The 21597-nt window shown below is 46.3% G+C and overlaps 1 protein-coding gene across 2 annotated transcripts in view; it reads left to right on the top strand.

The window, feature by feature from the left end:
• tshz1 (teashirt zinc finger homeobox 1) overlaps positions 1-21597 on the top strand; it is a 247031-nt gene that overhangs the window by 87662 nt on the left and 137772 nt on the right. The window contains exon 2 of one of the 2 annotated variants that reach the window (XM_080193915.1): positions 9995-13135. In XM_080193915.1, the coding sequence (XP_080050041.1) occupies positions 9995-13128 (3134 nt within the window). In that variant the 3' untranslated portion in view covers positions 13129-13135. Of the gene's footprint in view, positions 1-9994; positions 13630-21597 lie in introns of those variants that run through there. The other variant, XM_080193914.1, reaches the window with a different exon arrangement.

The raw sequence follows: 21597 nt of genomic DNA, 5'->3' as shown, positions 1-21597 counted from the left end.
CATCTGGTTTTATTAATATAATAAATTGTCCTTTTTTTTCTCCTCTCCGTCAGTCACACAGTGAGCAATGAAAGGATGCGATACAGACTCGGAATGATGGATTATAAATCATTTGAGATTGAATTACAAGATAATTTGAAAACTTAGCAGTTTGCATTTTGCAGTTGGGATTGTTTTGCAAACTTGCAGTTTTTTTTATGACTATCCGGGATTTTTATTAGTAGCTTGTTGAGACATCTATCACGCCGTTCCTCTTCTGTTAGCAGTAGGCACATCTCTGCAGCCAGGAGAGTTGCAACATTGACGCCAGCATTAGCTGGTCCAAAAAAGATTGCTGTATTTTCATTGACACGCAATGCATTACCATAATTGGCTTTTCTACATGATAGGACAGAGGAAATAATAATGTCATTTTATTTACAGCCAGAGTGCCCCTTTATGAGACTTCTCCAAGTTTCTGCCGTGCTGCGGAGGTCAAATGACATCTTTTGATCAGCCCTGTCTAAAGATATCAAAGCTGAGTGGCAAGTAATGGAGAGCTAGTGACAACCCAAATCTGGGGAAGAAATAAGACTGCCAGTTTCCTATTAAACAGCCTGCTAAACAGCACAGCTTCACCATGTCTGCTACGAAGCTACCCTGAGCACCTAAATCAGTAGAGTGAAAGGAGACTGAATTGAACATTAGCGCTGCAAATGACTGCGATGATTGCCACAGGCCGCCCGCAGCAGCCGCCCCCCCCTCTTCTCCTGCTGCCACCGCCTCTACACGCACCGCCCCCCCCCATCCACCCCCACCACCAACTTCATCCCCTCCACGTACCAACAAAGCAAAAATCAGCAAGCAAACAGTGCGAATTACAGTTAGACTGTTCTCATCCGATTTGATTTTCGTCCTGCTTCTAGCTGGTTTTCTGATCTGGTTTATTTAGGGGTGACACTGGCCAAATGGTGTAGCGGGATATCTCTGACAGATATTCTTATTGAGTTAACAAGTTGCGCACGAGAGAGGAGCTGTTTCTCTTGCACACTTTTCCCTGTCAGTTTTATTCCTGGTTGATCTGCGATTTTAAATATATATTTATATTCATCGTGAGGCTTCCACTGGGCACTTTTATATAGTCTGAAGTGCTATTTTCAGGCCACTTTCTTGTGATGTTCTATTGTTTCCTCTCTTGAGTTGTTTTAATTCCTCCTTATTTGTAAGAGAACCTCACAGCATTTTCTTCCCTTTTGTTTATTAACGCAATGATTTTCCTGCTCTTTTTCTTTCTGACGTTCAAGCCAGTTTACTCTCAGTTTTTGTGTTCCCCACCGTCCAGTAATGACGAGAATCCGTGCTGAAATGCCTTCTCTGCTGAGTTGGATTCACCAGGAGCCCGAGGCTTTGTCAGCCTGATCTCTCATGCCCTCAATAATGGAGCCATCTTGCTCTCCACCACAGTGTCACCTGTCTAGGTGAGCCAGGCTGGTTGCTACGTGAAGTGACAGTGAGCTTTGAGGCGCCGTCGCCTTGGCTGACAAGTACGGTGTGATCCATCTTGCAGAGATAACTTACCCAAGGAGGTGCTTTTTCTTTCTTGTCTTGATCGCCCAACTGTTAAAATAATCACTGATGGAATATTTTCCGGTAAACCCGTCGCAGACCGTGGGTAACATTGGAAGTGTGAAATTATTTCAAACTTTACATTGTTTGTGGAACCGTACGGCATAAAATCGTAGAGTCCTTGCGGTGCAGAAGGAGGCCATTTGGCCCATCAAGCCTGAACCAACAACAATCCCTATACCTGTAACCGCACGTATTTACCCTGTGAATTTCCCTAACACTAAGGGGCAATTTAGCATGGCCAAAGCACCTAACCCACACTAAGGGACAATTTACCATGGCTAATCTACCTGATCGGCACATCTTCGGACGCTAAGGGGCAATTTACCATGACCTGCTCTTGGGAGGAATTATTCAATTAGTTTCTCCTGTTCATTTCTGTAGCCCTGCAATTCTTTCCCCTTCAAATATTTATCCAACTCCCCATTGCAGGTTCCTTTTCAATCTGCTTCCATCGCTGTTTCAGGCAATGCTTTCTAGATCGCAACAACACAATATGAAAAACAAAAATTCTTCTCATCTTTAGTTCTTTTGTCAATCACTTTAAAAAGACAAATGATATTCAAACTGTTTTTTCGTCTCAGAAGTGTAATGCATCTGGTCTTGTTCTTTTTTGACAGAATCACTACCATGCAGATGGAGGCCATTTAGCCCATCGAGTCTGCACTGATTCTCTGACAGAGTTTCTTACCCAGGCCTACCAGTCCGCCCTACCCCTATAACCCCACGCATTTAGTATGGCCAATCCATCTAACCTGCACATTTTTGGACACTAATGGGCAATTTAACATGGCCAATCCACCTAAATTGCACACCTTTGGACACTAAGGGGCAATTTAGCATGGCCAATCCACCTAACTCACTCATCTTTGACACTAAGGGACAATATATCATGGCTAATCCACATAAACTGCCCATCTTTTGGACTGTGGGCGGAAACCGGAACACCCGTGCCGCCCTAATTGGAAAATTTAATTGGAAAAGATAGGTGAGAGACCAAGGTTTGTAGTGCAGAACAGTACCAAGTTGAAAGAAGGAAGGAAAATTGGAGACCCAGTCAATGGGAGACATGTTTGATGACACCAAGTTTTGAGTTGTTGAAAACCTGAAGATTGTTGGAGGAAAGTGGGAGAGAGAGATTCGCTCCCAGTGAAAGGCATAGGGTAAAACCTCTTTGAATAAATTGTGTCAAATCACATCAATTGCAATGAACCTCCCTCCTCTTTAATAATTGAGATGTTCTACTTAACACTGGAATATGATTTTTAATTTGGTTAATTAATTGTTCTGTGTGAGAAGTGTGGATTAATTTAATATCTATGCAGTTCGGTGATAAGCTCATTGGAAAATAGAGAGGAGTGGTTTTCATCAGTGAACCAATTGAAACTGTACAGAGAGTTTACATTTTTTTAATTCATTCGTGGGACATGGATATCACAGGCTAGCCAGCATTTATTGCCTAGTTGCCCTTGAAACTGTGGTGGTTAGCTGCCTTCTTGAATCACTGCAGTCCACCTGCTGTGGGTTGATCCACAATGCCAATAGGGAGAGAATGCCAGGATTTTTACCCAGTGACTATGAAGGAACGGTGATATATTTCCAAGTCAGGATGGTGAGTGGCTTGGAGAAGAACTTGCAGGTGGTGGTGTTCCCATTTATCTGCTGCCCTTGTCCTTCTATATGGAAGTGGTCGTGGGCTTGGTAGGTGCTGTCTAAGGATCTTTGGTGAGTTGTTGCAGTGCATCTTGTAGATAGTACACACTGCTGCTACTGAGCGTCAGTGATGGAGGGAGTGGATGATTGTAAATGTGGTGCCATTTGGTAAATTAATTGTTCTGTGTGAGAAAAGTGGATTAATTTAATATCTGCGCAGTACAGTGGTAAACTCATTGGAAAATAGAGAGGGTGGTTTTCACCAGGGAACCAATTGAAACTATGCAGAGGGTTGGGTAAACATGCCCTGTAATGGTTTTCAAATGTTTCAGGAATATCAACTCTATTGACTGGGAGGGATTTGTGTCCAAAATGGTTACAAGGCAGACTTGTACAGAGATTGTTTAGCTGCAGCGTTGACAAATGGAGTGACATGCATTTTAGAGTGTCTCATTCTTGAATTATCTTCGAAGCGCTAGTTAAGAGCTGACGCAAGCGTATTCTGTTGCACAGTCTGGGAGGGGTGGGGTGAGGGAGCAATGGCGTTGATGGAAAGAGCGTCGCTAATGTAGAGAGTTGCAGAAAACTAGTGGAAAGCAGCACTGCAGTCTGTGTATAACTTTGACATACTGCAAACCATCACCTCAACCTACATACACAGGATTTGACTGGCTTCTCATTTCAGCTGAGGCGCTTAATTGGGGAAGTGCTGGTAGGTGCACATTCAGCCAATTTTTCTGCTTAAAAAAACTTGCATAAAAATGATAATCATGAGTCCGGGGTATTGTCTGTAGAATCCAGTTCACTGCTGCCACAGACGTAACATGTGCTGAAAAAGGCTTCAGAAACATTAAGCACAGTATAAATAAGGTAGGCTGAAGTTTAAATATAATGCCAGAGCATTAAATGTAGATTCAGATATATGTGATATGGAAAAGTCCATATAATTTGTTAGCATGGTCACAAACCAAGGGTACAGTTTTCCTGTCTTGCACATGATCAGTACAGCAGGAATGTTACAGCAAGCTTTGATGAAGGGTCATCCAGACTCATAAATGTTGGCTTATTCTCTCTGCACAGATGCTGTCAGACCTGCTGAGATTTTCCAACATTTTCTGTTTTTGTTTCAGATTCAAGCATCCACAATATTTTGCCTTTATCTTAATGTTGTAGCCAGTGGTTTGTTATCAAGCAGATATTTGTACCTTTTACTCACTCATAGAATCAAAGGAACCCTACAGTGCAGAAGGAGGCTATTCAGTATGTTGAGCCGGCACCAACAACAATCCCATCAAGGTCTTATCCCCCATAACCCTGCGTATTTACCCTGCAAATCCCCCTCATATGGAGGGACAATTTAGCACAGCCAATCCACCTAACCTGCACATCTTTGGAGTGTGGGAGGAAGCCCATGCAGACATGATGAGAACGTGCAAACTCCACACAGATAGTTATCCGAGGCCAGAATTGAACTCAGACCCCTGGTGCTGTAAGGTCATAGTGCTCACACGCGGCCCACAAATTGATATAGAGTGTTTTCTTCTATCAAGTTGGCTGATCATTAGCAAAGAGCACTTTGTATCATTCTCCCTCAGTGTCAAGGGAGCGGCAGGGTAAATACGTGGGGTTACAGGACCAAGACCTGGGTAAGATGGATATTGGTGCAGACTTGATGGGCTGAATGGCTTCCTTCTGCACTGTAGAGATTCTGTGATTTTAAGAAAGAGAGATTTGTGTCAGTGCCTTTCATGACCACAGAGTTTTGAAGCTGGTGCAATGGTTTTGAAATGTAGGTATTATGATATGTTGAAAACAGCAGCAGCCAATTTGCAGACAGCAAGCTCCCTGCATACAGTAATATAAGAATGATAGACAGTCTGTGTTTTTGTGATTAAGGGATACACAGCCTCTCGATGACAATAAGGATAACTTATCTGTTCTTCTTTAAAATTGTGCCATGGCATCTCCTGCATCTGGCAAATTTGAACCAGGCTTGATTTCCCCTTCAAAAAATGGCACCTCTGACAGTGCTGCACGCCCTCAGAAATGTGCCTGAGTGTGAGCATTGATTTTTATTTCAGTTCAAGTCCTGGAGGGGGGACTTGAATCCCAACTCCCGTTTCCTTACTCAGAGGTGAAAGTAATACCCACTAACCCACTGCTGGCACAATCGTGAATGCTCCTTCGCACCAGATGTATTAAGTTTTGTATCAAACCCAAAGTGGTTTCCTGGAACATTTGACTTTCTAACTGTAAATAAAAATATTGTAGGACTTCAGGAAACTTGCTTTTAAGAAGGAATATACATTTTGGGTTGCTGAGAAATTTGCATTGCTCTGCCATTGGCTTTCCAGAAGTACCATCTCGCCATCAACATCCCAACGAATTTTTATAAATGGCGGCACATTCATTACCATTTAAACTCACGGCAGAAAGTTAAGGCTGGTATTCAACAACATAAGGGCCCTTTTAGGGAGGAGATTAATCTTTAATCCCCCAATCTATCTGGCCGAGAAAGGGACCAATTAGAACTGCACAATCTCACACCTGCAGGGTGTAAATTGTTATTAGAGATTTAATAATTTTTAAATGTTAGACTGAGATCCTGTTATTAGCTCACATTTCCAGCAAGTTGTGATGCAAAAATGCCTCGAGTTAAAGGATAAGAGACAGTGTTTAGCTAACAGGACACATGACTAGAGACCCCTCTCCATTAAATTCTGTCACGCCATGTCATCTTGGTTCAACTCTTGGAATCAAAATTGTACATTTACCCCATGGTAACGCATAATGGATAAGTAAAATTTATTTATTAGTGTCACAAGTAGGCTTACATTAACATTGCAATGAAGTTATTGTGAAAATCCCCTAGTCACCACACTCCAATGCCTGTTCGAGTACACTGAGGGAGAACTTAGCACGGCCAATGCACCTAACCAGCATGTCTTTTGGACTGTGGAGGAAACCCACGCAGGCATGAAGAGAACATGCTGACTCTGCACAGACAGTGACCGAATCCAGTTATTGAACCTGGGTTAGCATGGCCAATCCACTTAACTCACACATCTTTGACACTAAGGAGCAATATATGATGGCCAATCCACATAAACTGCCCATCTTTTGAACTGTGGGAGGAAACCGGAACACCTGGAGGAAACTCACGCAGGCATGGGGTGAACGTGCAAACTCCACACAGACAGTGACCCAAGACTGCAATCAAACCTGTGTCCGTGTGGAATCTGCACATTCTCCCCATGTCTGCGTGGGTTTCCATCGGGTGCTCGAGTTTCCTCCCACAGTCTGAAAGACGTGCTGGTTAGGTGCATTGGTCTTGTTAAATTCTCCCTCAGGCACCGGAATGTGATGGCTAGGGAATTTTCACAGTAACTTCATTACAGTGTTAATGTAAGCCTACTTGTGACACAAATAAATAAACTTAGAGAACCTCAGGTGCTATGCTTTCAAAAGTCCATGTGCCCTTTCCAATCCGGGCTCCATAAGACACATCAAAGGGCAAAGATTCAACTTTGAATACCCTCAGTTTTGTTCCCTCCGCAGTTGCAGAACTTGCTGTGGTACAGTGTGGGTCAGATGAAGTTCTATTTTCATTTCACAAATGAAAAATGCAAGCTTGGAATTAGAAGAACATCAGATCTTTTTGGTAGGTGGCTGGGAGGTGACTCTCCACCGACTCATCAGACCTTGTTTCAGTCATGACCTGAGTTTTCGAGGCTAAATTATTGAATGTGCAAATGGAACCATTCTCCACATAGTTGCCACTTCCTTTATTCTCCAACATCTCCTAGTCTATCACTATCAGATATTTCAAATTTTGTAAAAAAAAAGCTGCTTTCTCTCTCATTGAGTTTTAAAAAAAATAATTTTGGAGGAACGTTATATATAAAAATGGGAAAGTTTGCGGATTCGATTCAAAGAAAACCATAACCGGAACTCTACCAACTCGCCCGCCGTGGAATCAGAGCGGGTGAGGGTCGACAGTGGAAATCTCTGTTAACCTCGGGCGGGAATTCCCGATCTTGCCCGAGTGAGGTTGTAAAATCCCACCCTAAAAGACAATGAAGAGTAAATATGCAGTTTGGGCACATCACAATGCCAAACAGAGATTGCTGCCACATTAGTGAACATAAAATACGCAGGTGCTCTTACTTTTTATTTAAGGAAATCACACATTTGGTATAAACATTGTGGTGGGTAGGATTAAATGATAATTTAATAAATTTGTATAATATGGGGGGTTGTTTAACGTGGAATCCTCATCAGCATCAGAATTCATGTTGCATTGTGAGGCATCATTAATATTTTAAAGATTAAACCTTAACTTTATTATTTTTTGGGATCAGTAACCTCAAGATATTACTTAGGAATGGCTTCAGGTTTTTGCAATAGTTTTGGATCCCCAGATCCACCCGATGTCTCCTGTTGACTCTGTGTCCCACAGCTCAGTGGCCCTGATATTAATAGGCAAACAGGAGAGGTCAGGGTGGTGGGGGTGGAGTGGGCTGGGTGGGAGGCAGGGGGAGGGGTGGGGGGTGGTGAAAAAGTGTGGGATCAATCCATCGTCACCCAGGGACTTGGAGGCCGACCAATCTAAACCCCTGGCCGGAATGAAATTCAGAAAGAAACAACCTGAAACTCAGCTGCTGGCTCTTTTCTGCCTTGGATCCAACTCCAGGTTTTTGCCCCAAATTCCGGCTCCAGGTTTTGTCTATGGATCCAGGTCCAGGTTAGATCACAACATAAGAACATAAGAACTAGGAGCAGGAGTAGGCCATCTGGCCCCTCGAGCCTGCTCCGCCATTCAATAAGATCATGACTGATCTTTTCGTGGACTCAGCTCCATTTACCCACCTGCTCACCATAACCCTTAATTCCTTTACTGCTCAAAAGTTTATATGTCCTTACCTTAAAAACGTTCAATGAGGTAGCCTCAACTGCTTCACTGGGCAGGGAATTCCACAGATTCACAATCTTTTGAGCGAAGAAGTTCCTCGTCAACTCAGTCCTAAATCTGCTCCACCTTATTTTGAGGCTATGCCCCCTCGTTCTAGTTTTGCCCAGCTGTGGAAACAACTTGCCTGCTTCTATCTTATCTATTCCCTTCATAATCTCATATGTTTCTATAAGATCTCCCCTCATTTTTCTGAATTCCAATGAGTATAGTCCCCGTCTACTCGGTCTCTCCTCATAAGCCAACCCTCTCAACTCTGGAATCAACCTAGTGAATCTCCTCTGCACCCCCTCCAGTGCCAGTATATCCTTTCTCAAGTGAGGAGACCAAAACTGTGTGGCCTCACCAGCACCTTATACAACTGCAACATAACCTCGCTGTTTTGCCCCAAATTCCAGCTCCAGGTTTTACCTGACAAGCGAGCCGACAATGTGCCCAGTCCCCCATCAACCACCTTCCCTCCATTCCACCTAGTCAGGCCTCAGGTTAAAATTACAGATCAGATCCTGATTATATCATCAGACGTAATTTGTATATGTAAGCAAAAGCTAGTAAAACTCTGGAGAAAAGTTGGTACTGGCCTGAATTGGAGTTCCATTTTTAAGTTTTTCCAAGAACAGTTCGGATCAGTACCAGCCATTCCCCAAGCTTTAATGGCTGTCCCTTCCTCCCTGCACGGTCCTCCCTGACATAATAGGGTGGTGTACAGATAGAAAGGAAGGCCTGCATTTATATAGCACCTTATTTCACTACCTCAGGACATCCCCAAATGTTCTACAGCTGAAGAAGTATATTTGGAGTATGCCGTCGTGACGTGGGAAATGTGGCAGCCAATTTGTGCACAGCAAGCTCCCACAAACAGCAATGTGATAATGGCCAGGTCGCTGGCTTGCGCGATGCAGGAAGGGAAGGGAGGTTTCAGAGAGGGTATTGGAAGTTTGTTAGTTTAGCCGCTCCCTTCCCTGACAGCCTGGCTTGCGCCGATTAAACCAAGGCCAACAGATTTTTATTGTTAGGAACCTTCTAGGAAGATAGTTCTGAGGCAGGGTTTTCCAGCTGCGGTCACCCCAAGACTGGAAAATCCCGCCCGATGTCAACGGACCTTTGCACTGTCCTGTCATAGAATCTTAGAATCCCTACAGTACAGAAGGAAGCCATTCGGCCCATCAAGTCTGCACCGAGCATAACCCCACCTAGGCCCTATTCCTGAAACCCCACATCTTTAGCTGATCCCCCAACACTAGGGTCTATTTAGCCAGTCCACCAAACTTGGAGGGAACCGGAGCATCCAGAGAAAACCCACACAGACACGGGGAGAACAGGGACTTCGCACAGACAGTGTCCCAAGGCTGGAATCGAGCCCAGGACCCTGGCGCTGTGAGGCACCAGTGCTAACCGCTGTACCACCGTGGTACTCTATGATTCCCATGGTGGATGGGTCAGGAAAATTCCACCCCTGTTTCTTTTAAATTTTACTTCTGAGAAAAGTAAACTCTCTAAGAAAGTTCAGCAGTATTCCTGCAGCCAAATGAAATGTGTTAACATTTAGTTCAATGTAAATTGGAAGTTGGGGAAAAACCAGAAGTTTATTGCAGGCTATTTGCCGAATCCACTGAGGAGGCAGGTAGGTAGGTGAAGCTCAGGTGAAGGTCTGCCTGGAGGGGCTGAGTGGCCTCCTCCTAGCTTCTTAAATTAATGATCTTTTGAGGAATGAAGGATTCCAGCAGCCGTCAGTAATTTTTTGCTTTTGTGTCTTTTTGTTGACAGCTTACGTCCCTGAGGAGGAGCTGAAGGCGGCGGAACTGAACCAAGATCTTCAGGACAAGGAGCAGCCGCCGGGGAGCGACCAAGAGCAGGATGAGTTCATGTGCGCGGAGGAGGAAGAGGGCAAGGAGGTGCCCAGTTACCAGAACTCGCCAGTCAGCACGCCCAACAACCCGGAGCCAGGCTATGGTTCACCCGCCAGTGACGCCAGCGACCAGCTGGCCGAACTGCAGAGCACCTCATCGAAGGAAGGGCAGGAGAAAGAGGAGGGGTTGAGCGCGGAGAGCGCCCAAGCTTCACGCGACAGCCTGGCGCAGATGAAGGCCGCCTACTCCAACCTCCTGAGCAGCTCCTACTGGACGAACCTGGGCCTGGATCTGAAGAACCCCAGCCAGCCGAGCGCCAGCACCAGTAGCAGTGGCAGCAGCCACAACGGCAGCAGCCACAACGGTAACGGTAACGGCGGCGGAGGAGGGGTGGGCTACGACTGGCACCAGGCCGCCCTGGCCAAGACCCTGCAGCAAACCCCGTACGGCGTGCTGCCCGAGTCCAGCTTGTTCAGCACCGTGCAGCTGTACCGGCAGCACAGTAAGCTCTTTGGCTCCGTCTTCACCGGGGCCAGCAAGTTTCGGTGCAAGGACTGCAGCTCTGCCTACGACACCCTGGTGGACCTGACGGTTCACATGAACGAGACGGGCCACTACCGCGACGACAACCAGGACAAGGATGCCAACAACCCTCGCAAGTGGTCGAAGCCCAGGAAGCGCTCCCTCATGGAGATGGAGGGCAAGGAGGACGCGCAGAAGGTGTTGAAGTGCATGTACTGCGGGCACTCCTTCGAGTCGCTGCAAGACCTCAGCGTCCACATGATCAAGACCAAGCATTACCAGAAAGTGCCTCTCAAGGAGCCGGTGCCCGCCCTAGCCTCCAAACTGCTGCCACCCAACAAAAGGAGGGTCCAGCACGACATTCAGCCTTGCTCGCCGGAGTCTGCCGTCAACGCCGCTGGCGTGCCGGCTGGTGAGTCAGCTTCTGCCCAGAAAGCTGCCAATCCCTACGTGACCCCCAACAACCGCTATGGTTACCAGAACGGTGCCAGCTACACCTGGCAGTTCGAGGCCCGGAAAGCCCAAATACTCAAGTGCATGGAGTGCGGCAGCTCCCATGACACCTTGCAGCAGCTGACCGCCCACATGATGGTGACCGGTCACTTCCTGAAAGTCACCAACTCCGCCTCCAAGAAGGGGAAGCAGCTGGTCTTTGACGTGGTGGGCGAGGAGAAAATCCAGTCCATCCCCTTGCCGCCCTCAACCCCGACGAAAATCGCGGCGCCCACCACCCTGGTGAAGCCCGAAACCCCGCCTCCGCCGCCGGTTCCCGAGCCGCGGAAGGAGTACGAGGAGGGGCCGGCGGAAGAGAACGGGAAGGAACGGGAGATAAAGGAGGAGAAAGATGATTCCGCGGAGAAGTTTGAGTCCACTTCACAGTATCAGTATCTTCGGGAAGAGGACCTGGATGACAGTCCGAAAGGTGGAATCGACATACTGAAGTCTTTGGAGAACACCGTCACCACAGCAATTAACAAAGCCCAGAATGGGGCGCCCACCTGGGGGGGCTACTCCAGCATCCACGCAGCCTATCAGCTGTCTGGGACCATACGACCCTTTCAGCCAGCAGTGCAGAACGTTCAGCTGACCCCATTCTACGCCAGTAGCATAAAGGCCTTGTCTTCGGAGCACCTCACGGCAGTGGAGCCTTCAGAATGCCAATCGCCGCCACCTCAAAAGAGCAACGTCCACGCCATGGAGGAACTTGTGGAGAAGGTGACGGGTAAAATGACCATCAAATCGGAGGAAAAGCCAACGGAGAAGGAGCCGCTCGTCACGCCCGTGACCAGGACCAGCTGCGGCACATCTCCCCCCAGCACTAAGGACCTTTCCAAAGCCGAGGACTCGGACAGTTCGACGCAGCCAAAGAGAGGCGCGGAGGGGGAGGAAGTGAAAGTGAAAAGGGAGAGCAATTTGGAGAGCCCTCCTCCGAATGGGACAGAATGTTTAAAATCAACTGTCAGCAATGGCTGTAACAGTATGGCAATCATTACTGACCATTCGCCAGAGTCACCATTTGTCAATCCTCTTAGTGCACTGCAGTCGATTATGAACACACACTTGGGCAAGGCTGCCAAGCCATTGAGCCCCAGCCTTGACCCATTGGCCATGCTGTACAAAATCAGCAACAGTGTGTTAGACAAACCCATATTCCCTGCTGCGCAGGCCAAACAAGCAGACATTGTAGACCGATACTACTACGAGAACAACGACCAACCCATCGACCTAACCAAGTCAAAGAGCAGCAAAAAGCTCATTTCAGCCATGACCGAAACAATACTCTCCTCATCGCGGGAAAACGCTTTGCTGGACATCTCTGACATGGTCAAGAACCTCACCGGCCGGCTGACACCCAAGTCTTCGACCCCGTCGACCGTCTCGGAAAAATCCGAAGCGGACGTCAGCAGCTTCGAGGACACCTTAGAGGACATCTCGCCCGTGCAGAAGAGGAAAGGCCGACAGTCCAACTGGAACCCTCAGCACCTTCTGATCCTCCAAGCCCAGTTTGCGGCCAGCTTGCGCGAGTCCTCCGAAGGCAAATACATCATGTCGGACCTAAACCTGCATGAGCGGGTGCACGTTTCAAAGTTTACCGGTCTCTCTATGACCACCATAAGCCATTGGCTGGCCAATGTCAAATATCAGTTGAGAAGGACAGGTGGAACTAAATTCCTGAAGAACTTAGACACAGGTCACCCCGTTTTCTTCTGTAACGATTGTGCCTCTCAGTTTAGGACTCCTACCAGCTACATTGGCCACTTGGAATCTCACTTAGGATTTTCTATGAAGGATCTCTCAAAGTTATCCGTAGAGCAGATTCGAGAACAACAGGCCATTTCAAAGGTCATACCAAATAAGACATTGAGTTCAGTTGGGTTGTCAGAGGAGGACATAAGCTGTACATTCCAGTGTAAAATGTGCAACCGAACTTTTGCCAGTAAACATGCGGTCAAACTACATCTTAGCAAAACACATGGCAAATCTCCAGAGGACCATCTGTTATATGTAACTGAATTTGAAAAACAATAGTACCCAGGTAAGGAGATGTGTAACTACGCATGTACAGATAAACACAAAGCATGACAAAAACACTCAAGGATGAATGTAATGAACATTTCCTCATGTCTAGACAGTGTGTACTTATTTGTCGTTTTTATTTTGCTCCCCAACAAGTAATCTCCAGAGAACTAGGATCACGATTGAGTTCATTGCTACAATAATTTCTCTTATCATGTAACAATCCCGTGTGTTGTTCAGACAGTCTCACGGGTTTCAGATTCAGAATATTATTTTTGATTCAGGTGAGCACATATTTAATTGTATATTTGGGAGGAGGAGGGTCAAGGCCTGGTTGAGGAAACAAAGACAAAAAAGCACATTGATATCAAAATGGAATGACATCATTGCAATTTGACCCGTTACCTTTTGAACTTTGAACTGGAAGCAATTACTGTCAACGTAATTCCATGACTGCGAGTGCAGTTCCTTGTGAGAAAACAAAATAAAAGTTATATTTGAACCTGTACTTTACACGGGAGGTTATGTGTTATATTGTAGGCTGTGGCAGTACATCTGTTGGCAAATATTTGGCAGTTGTGAAAGCCCTTAGTTCAGGGAATTGAAGAGGAGTCTAAATATAATCCAAACATTTTGCCTTTTCTGAAAATCAGTATTTCCAATCTTAAAGAACACATCTTTGCTTGTAAAGGCCTGGTGCTGAATTTACAAAATTAAAACAGGGAAGCATCCAAAATCCCACAGCTTTTCAAAATGATGTCCTTCTTTGTATATGCTGTTAGACAGTCTGTACGCACGCTTTAAAAGAAATGTGAACCCTCTAAAGGCTCAAACAGGAGGACAATTGAGAATTTCAATTTTGGTTTTGTTTCAAATTTTTAGAGGAAGAGAAGAAGACTTGCATTTACGTAACGCCTTTCACACCTGCCATATGTTTTGGCACACTTGACAACTCATTTAAGTACCCTTGAAATGTAGTCATCATATCACAGAATCTCTACGGTGCAGAAGGAGGCCATTCGACCCATCGGGTCCACACTGACAACAATCCCACCCAGGCTCTATCCCCATAACCCCAGATTCTTACGCCACTAATCCCTCTAACCTATGCATCCCAGGACACTAAGGGGCAATTTAACATGGCCAATCAACCTAACCCGCACATCTTTGAAGTGTGGGAGGAAACCAGAGCACCCGGAGGAAACCCACGCAGGCCTGGGGAGAAAATGCAAATTCTGTACAGACAGTGTCCCAAGCCGGGAATTGAATTCAAGTCTCTGATACTGTGAGGCAGCAATGCTAACCACTGTGCCACCCACTGTTGTATCATCAGACACACAGCAGCCACTTTGTGCACAGCAAGATCTCAAAATTGGCTGTCCTGTAAAGACAGAATAATCTTTTCCTTTTCTGTGATATTGGGTGATGCATGGATATTTACCAGGACACTGGGCCTCGTGCACCCAGTTCCTAGTTTAAATAGTGGCTGGGCCATTTTCTTTGTCACATGAGTGATTAGATGGGGCCTTGGGTTTAACGGTTCATCTGAAAGTTGGCAGCTCAGACCATGCAGTACTCCCTGAGTACTCCACTGGGGTGCCAGACTGGAGTGGGATTTTCCGGCCAAGCTCGCCACCGAAACTGGAAAATCCCACTCGAGGTTAATGGACCTTTTCCTATAAGGGGAGGGGGGCGGGGGAGGAGTGGAAAAATCCCCCCGCCTTGAGTTCTGTCTTCAGGTTCGGGGATTTCCCACCTGCCCATTTCAACCGAGAAGCGAAACATTTGGATTTTGGAATCCTGAGGCTAGGACTGGTTGTCTTCCGTGTGGTTGGTAACAGCGATGTTAAGGAAGAGTGATTGTGTAGGTCCCAGAAGGGTGCAGCATTCAAAGTAGAATCACTGGTGGAGAGTGTGGTGAAGAAGGCACTCAACCTGCTTGGTTTCATTGGTCAGAACATTAAGTACAGGAGTTGGGACATCTTGTTGAAGTTGTATAAGACATTGGTAAGGCCACACTTGGAATACTGTGTACTGTTCTGGTCAACCTATTATAGAAAGGGATGTTATTAAACTGGAAAGAGTGCAGAAAAGATTTGCCAGGATGCAACCAGAACTTAATGGTTTAGCCGTAGAACCCTACAGTGCAGAAAGAGGCCCTTTGGCCCATCGAGTCTGCACCGACCACAATCCCACCCAGGCCCTACCCCCATATCCCTACATATTTTACCCACTAATCCCTCTAACCTGAGCATCCTAGTACACTAAGGGGCAATTTTAGCATGACCAATCAACATAACCTGCACATCTTTGGACGGTGGGAGGAAACCAGAGCACCCAGAGGAAACCCACGCAGACACGAGGAGAATGTGCAAACTCCACACAGACAGTGACCTGAGCCAGGAAAGGGACCCAGGTCCCTGGAGCTGTGAAGCAGCAGTGCTAACCACTGTGCTACTGTGCCGACCATTGTGCTACAGTACTTATTTGAGTAATAAGGAAAGGCTGGATAGACTGGGACTTGTTTCTCCGAAGCATAGGAGGCTTAGGGGTGATCTTACAGAGATCTATAAGATAATGAAGGGCAAAGGTAAGGTAGGTAGTCAATTTCTTTTCTCAAGGGTAGGGGAGTCTAAAACTAGAGGGCAAAGGTTTAAGGTGAGAGGGGAGAGATACAATAGTGTCCAGAGGGGCAGTTTTTTTCACAACAGGGTGGTGAGTGTCTGGAACAAGCTGCCAGAGAAAGTAGTAGAGGCGGGTACAATTTTGTCTTTTGAAAAGCATTTAGATAGTTACATGGGTCATATGGGTTAGAGGGATATGGGCCAAACGCGGGCAACTGGGAGTAGGTTTCTGGTGAAAAAGAAGGTAACATGGACAAGTTGGGCCAATGAGCCGGTTTCCGTGCTGTAAACGTCTGTGACTGTGCAAAGTTCTCCATCGGCTTATGTGTTTCCAAGGGGAAATCAAGTTGTTAGTGTAATAGACGGCCATTTTGATCCTGCTCAGAAGACCATTAGAAATAGAAGCATGCGGAAGCCATTTGGCCCCTCTATTCAGCTCTGTGATTCTATGAGATCATGGCCAATGTTTTACCTCAACCCCCAACTTCTTGCATTAACTCCCCATTGTGTCATCCCCTCAGAACCCCACAATGTTAACAAGAAACCCTCTTGTCTTGAATACACTCAGTGACTGAGCGCTCGCAGCTCTGTGGGGTAAAGAATTCTGAAAGATCCGTAACTCTCTGAGTGAAGAATGCTTGAGACACCATCACCCATAACATTTGGATCACCCTCACCATCTCCGTCAGTGCGGTATCGGTAAGTGACCAATTCACTCAGGAGTGTCAGATTGCTAAATTCGGTTAACAAAACTGATTATCTCTTTAAGTTTGAACTTGAGCTCTGTGGGAGCGAGAAGCAGATTCCGTGAAGCCTAGACTAGGCCTCAGAGTGGTGTATGGCAATGCTGCCTCAGCCCGTGATTCCATGTCAATGCACAGGCCTTCATCATAGCCCCTTTCTTAATTTGCCCGTTGGGGGTGACCACTTCCAAAGGGAGGCACGGTGGCACAGTGGTTAGCAATGCTGCCTCACAGCGCCACAAACCCAGGTTCAATTTCCAGCTTGGGTCAGTGTCTGTGCAGAGTTGTACCTTCTAAAGTTTATTTATTAGTATCACAAGTAGGCTTACATTAACACCGCTGTGAAGTTACCGTGAAAATCCCCTAGTCGACACCCTCCGGTGCCTGTTCAGGTACACTGAGGGAGAATTTAGCATGGCCGATGTACCTACCCAGCATGTCTTTCGGACTGTGGGAGGAAACTGGAGCACCTGGAAGAAACCCTCATGCAGACATGGAGATAACGTGCTGACTCTGCACAGATAGGGACTCAAGCTGGGAATTGAACTGCTGTGCTGTGAGGCAGCAGTGTTAACCATTGTGTCACCATGCCATCCCCATGTCCCTGTGTATGCATGGGTTTCCTCCGGATGCTCTGGTTTCCTCCCACAGTCCGAAAGATGTGCTGGTTAGGTGCATTGGCTGTGCTAAATTCTCCCTCAGTGTACCCGAACAGGTGCCGGAGTGTGGAGACTAGGGGATTTTCACAGTAACTTCATTGCAGCGTCAAAATAAGCCGACCTCTGAAGCTAATAAATAAGAGTTTTTAAAACTTTAAAAGAGTTACTACCACTGACTAGCTGGTTAATCACCATTAATAACTGATGATTGATGTTATGAGAGGGTGGAAGGGAGGTGGGGGGGGGTTGGATGGGGATAAAGCAGAGCATGGGGGGTAGACATACTAATGAGTTTGGCACTTTCCTTACCCATTCCATTGCTGTTAAAAATGAAGAGCAAGCTTCTCTAATCCAAAACATTGGTTTCAAACGCCGCATTAAAGAATAGTTTTAATTCTTTAGTGCATTGATAATTCAGCTGATAGGTACAAGCTCGGGTTATGTCAGCCACCAAGAGTGTGGAGCATCGTCGATAGATCACTTTGTCGAGTATGAGCTCCCTGATTGAGCGAGGGGAGCTCGACCAATTGGAAGTGAGCAGCAGGAGGTTAAAACACAGTTGCTCAAATCCAAACCATTGTTATAGGTTCCCCGGAGTACAGGCTTAATCGCTGTGAGCTGACAGTGGGACTCTTCCTTTTGGTTTCCAATAACGTCGACATGGGTTTCCTCAGGGTGCTCCTCAAGCCTGCTCCACCATTCATTATGATCATGGCTGATCATCAAACCCAATACCCTCAACCTGCCATCCCCCATATCTTGATCCAATTAGCCCCAAGAGCGATATCTAATTCCTTCTTGAAATCACACTACACTCCAAAGTTGGGCAGGTTAGGTTGATTGGCCATGCTAAAGTGACTCTTAGTCAGGGGGATTAGCAGGGTAAATATGGGAGGGTTACAGGGATAGGGCTTGGATGGGGTCGTTGTCGGTGCAGACTTGATGGGCTGAATGGCCTCCCTCTGCAGTGTAGGATTCTCTGATGCTATGAAAAGGGTTTCCTGGTGATGGGAAACTAGCCTGGGCTGAGTATTATGACACAAACTCTTCAGTAAGCCTGTTAAATTTGATAAATCGTGTGTGGTCTTTGCAGAGCTCTTGGGGTTGTCCATAGGCCATTGAAAGAAAGAGAGAAACTATTGCAGATTGCTTCCGTGAAGCACCTGAAAGCCAAGCTCTGTGTGCATTCCATCAGCTACCCTTTTGTAGCAGCACAGTGGTACAGTAATTAGCACTGCTGCCTCACAGCATCGGGAGCCCAGATTCAACTCCGGCCTTGGGTCACTATTTTTGCAGAGTCTGCCTGTTCTCCCCGTGTCTGCGTGAGTTTCCTCCGGGTGCTCTGGTTTCCTCCCACAGTCCAAAGACTTGTGGGTGAGGTGGATTGGCCATGATAAAATGACTCTTAGTATCCCAAGATGTGTAAGTTAGATGGATTGGCCATGTTAAATTGCTCCTTAGTGTGGGATAAGTTAGGGGGATCAGCGGAGTAAGTACGTGGCGTTATGAGGATGGGATGGGCCTGGGTAAGTTGCTCTTTCGGAGAGCCAGTGGGCTAAATATCCTTCCACTGCACTTTAGGAATCCTGTTATAACATGTAGAGTAGGTACTGCTAATAAATGGAATCCCTTTGGTCAGGACCACAGAATCTTTTATTTCTGATGTGGGGAGGAAAATCTCTGCCCTATTTTTCCCATTTAATAGTTTCTGTTTTCTCCCTTGCTTTGGGGGTGCGGAGGGTTTGGGGGGTCATGGAGGTTGGGTGGAGGGATTGGGAGGGGAGGGGTTAGTGCTGTTGACAGATTGAATGTGACCTGCGCTGATTTATACTTCTACATTCTGGTAATTGCAGGTTGGGGGGGGGGTTGCCGCAAAGAGAAACACAGGTACAGTGTCTGTTGTGCAGGGACTCGATAGCGGCATATTTCCAAATTGTTAAGAGAGAGGAACTCTCAATGCATTTACAATCCCATGGAATGTAACGCACGGTGGGTTTATTCCGAAGGGCATCCGGTCTCTGTTTGCCTAACTTGGATAATGGATAGCTACATCAGAGTGCTGTGCCCCGGGAGGCCCCGCAGATTAAACACTAAAGTTTTCAAATCAAGCTTTGCAAATTGTGTGGAAATGTTCCATTCTGCAGTGGAGCGCAATGAGAGAGACCACTGCTCCCCCCACTTCCTGCCCCCAGGTCTGTTCAGCCAACATAGCAACATGCACGTATCCAAGGAGGCAAAAAATAATTATTATTCACTCTGAACTGAAAGAAAATCGCAGGAGGAGCTGAATTCAGCCCAAAAGATAAGGTGAAGTTGGAATACTCATGTCCAATAGGCAGTCTGGATTACAGGAAGATCCCCACTTAGTCCCAAATTACAAATATTAACTTGCTGTGCAGATACACAGTGACAATCACAGCCTTGCCCCAGTTTATTCTTTGAGTGAGGAATACTTGCATCATCTCTAAATGCACAATGCGCACAGTGGTTAGCACTGCTGCCTCACAGCGCCCAGCACTGCTGCCTCACAGCGCCCAGAGAGCTGGGTTCGATTCCCGGATTGGAGTTCGATTCCCAGCTTGGGTTACTATCTGTGTAGAGTTTGCACCTTCTCCCTGTATCTGCGTGGGTTTCCTCCGGGTGCTCCCACAGTCCGAAAGACGTGCTGGTTAGGTGCATTGGCCATGCTAAATCCTTCCTCAGTGTACCCCAAACAGCCGCTGGAGTGTGGCAACCAGGGGATTTTCACAGTAACTTCATTGCAGTGTTAATGTAAGCCTATTTGTGACACTAATAAATAAACTTTAAAGCATGACAGTCCATCTCAAACATGGAGTAAAGTCAGCAAACACACTGCTAACCTTTGCCCCTTTTCTTTCAGCATTGTGAAGTGGTTTAAAATCAATAAGGTACATTTTGTTTATTTATGGATTTAATGACGATGATTACAGGCACGGGGGTCCTTTAACACACTCTCCCATATCACACGAGCAGCCTCTTCATCAATCTCGAGAGACCACACTGATTGCCATCTTCAAAGCATTGCGTGGGTTAAAAGTATTAAAAGCCTGGAAGCAGAGCTGGTATTGGCTGTTTGGACAGAATGGTGTAAGTTCTATATTCTGAGCCTCAGAAACACAGCAAGGGAACAAATCAGGCTGCAGAACTGAAATACAAGTTTTCCTTGTCTGATTCTGCGCTGCAGAAAACACCTGTAGAATGCCATCACATCACATTCCTAGACTAACCTGTACCCTGAAAACTTCTAGCAATATAAGGAAGCCATTCAGCCCTTCCAACCTGGTCCATTATTCAATGAGATCATGACCAACCTATGACCTATACCTGTCTTTACCCAATATTCCCCAATGCCTTTGAATGGCAAATATAAAATGATCAAACTGCATTTTAAAACTGACAGTTAATTAAGTGGCACGGTGTATAGCACTGCTGCCTCACAGCACCAGGGACCCAAATTCAATCCTGGCCTCGGGTGACTGTCTGTGTGGAGTTTTCACATTTTCTCCATGTCTGCATGGATTTACTCTGGGTGCTCTGGCTTTCTCCCACACTCCAAAGATATGCAGATTTGCTGGATCGGTCATGCTAAATTGTCCCTTAGTGTCAGGGGGATTAGCAGGTTATGTGTGTGGGCTTACGGGGATAGGGCCTGCATGGGCTTATGGTCAGTGTAGACTCATTGGGCTGAATGGCCTCCTTCTGCACTGTAGGGATACCATGATTCTAAGCATTAATTGCCACTTGTGGAAGAGGCATCTTGGTTATACTGTGGAACCGGCTGCAATCAGGAATGGCTGAGTTCAGAAGCATGGGTGCATTTAAGGAGAAACTAGATGCACGCATGAGGCAGAATGGAATGGAAGAACATGCCCCTGGGGTTAGATGAATGGGGGTGGGAGGGGACTCTTGGAGCATACAGGCTGGCATGGGCCAGTTGGGCCGAATGGCCTCTTTTGTGCTCTGTGTGATGTAAGATTACCTGTGTTTGTGGCATTTGCAATGCAACACAGCACAACAGCTTCTTCCCTGCTGCTATCAGATTTTTGAATGGACCTACCATACTTTAAGCTGATTTTTCTCTACACCCTAGCTGTGACTGTAACATTATATCCTGCACCCCCTCCTTCTCCCCTCTGTACCCCATAAATGATATGTTTTGTCTGTATAGTGCACAAGAAACAATACATTTCACTGTATCCCAATGCATGAGACAATAATCAATTAAATCAAATCAAATCAAAAACAGACAAACATCAGCACATGAGGCAGTTGATATTGAGGTTCCAGTGCAGCAAATTCTGTTGCCTGTCTTACTGTTTTTTGCTTTTGCAGCCGTACACAGGCTATTAATGAAAATCTAGCGTTCAAACAGCAGTCGGTAACATTCCGCCAAGGCTCTCACTCAAAATTAGAATTGTTTCTCAAAATGGTACT

This window comes from Carcharhinus amblyrhynchos, chromosome 8 (assembly GCF_965287045.1).
Source record: "Carcharhinus amblyrhynchos chromosome 8, sCarAmb.v2.hapA, whole genome shotgun sequence".
In the NCBI taxonomy this organism is placed as follows: Eukaryota; Metazoa; Chordata; class Chondrichthyes; order Carcharhiniformes; family Carcharhinidae; genus Carcharhinus; species Carcharhinus amblyrhynchos.
The sequence above is the reverse complement of the archived record's forward strand: the minus strand, read 5'-3'. Positions and strand labels throughout refer to the sequence as shown.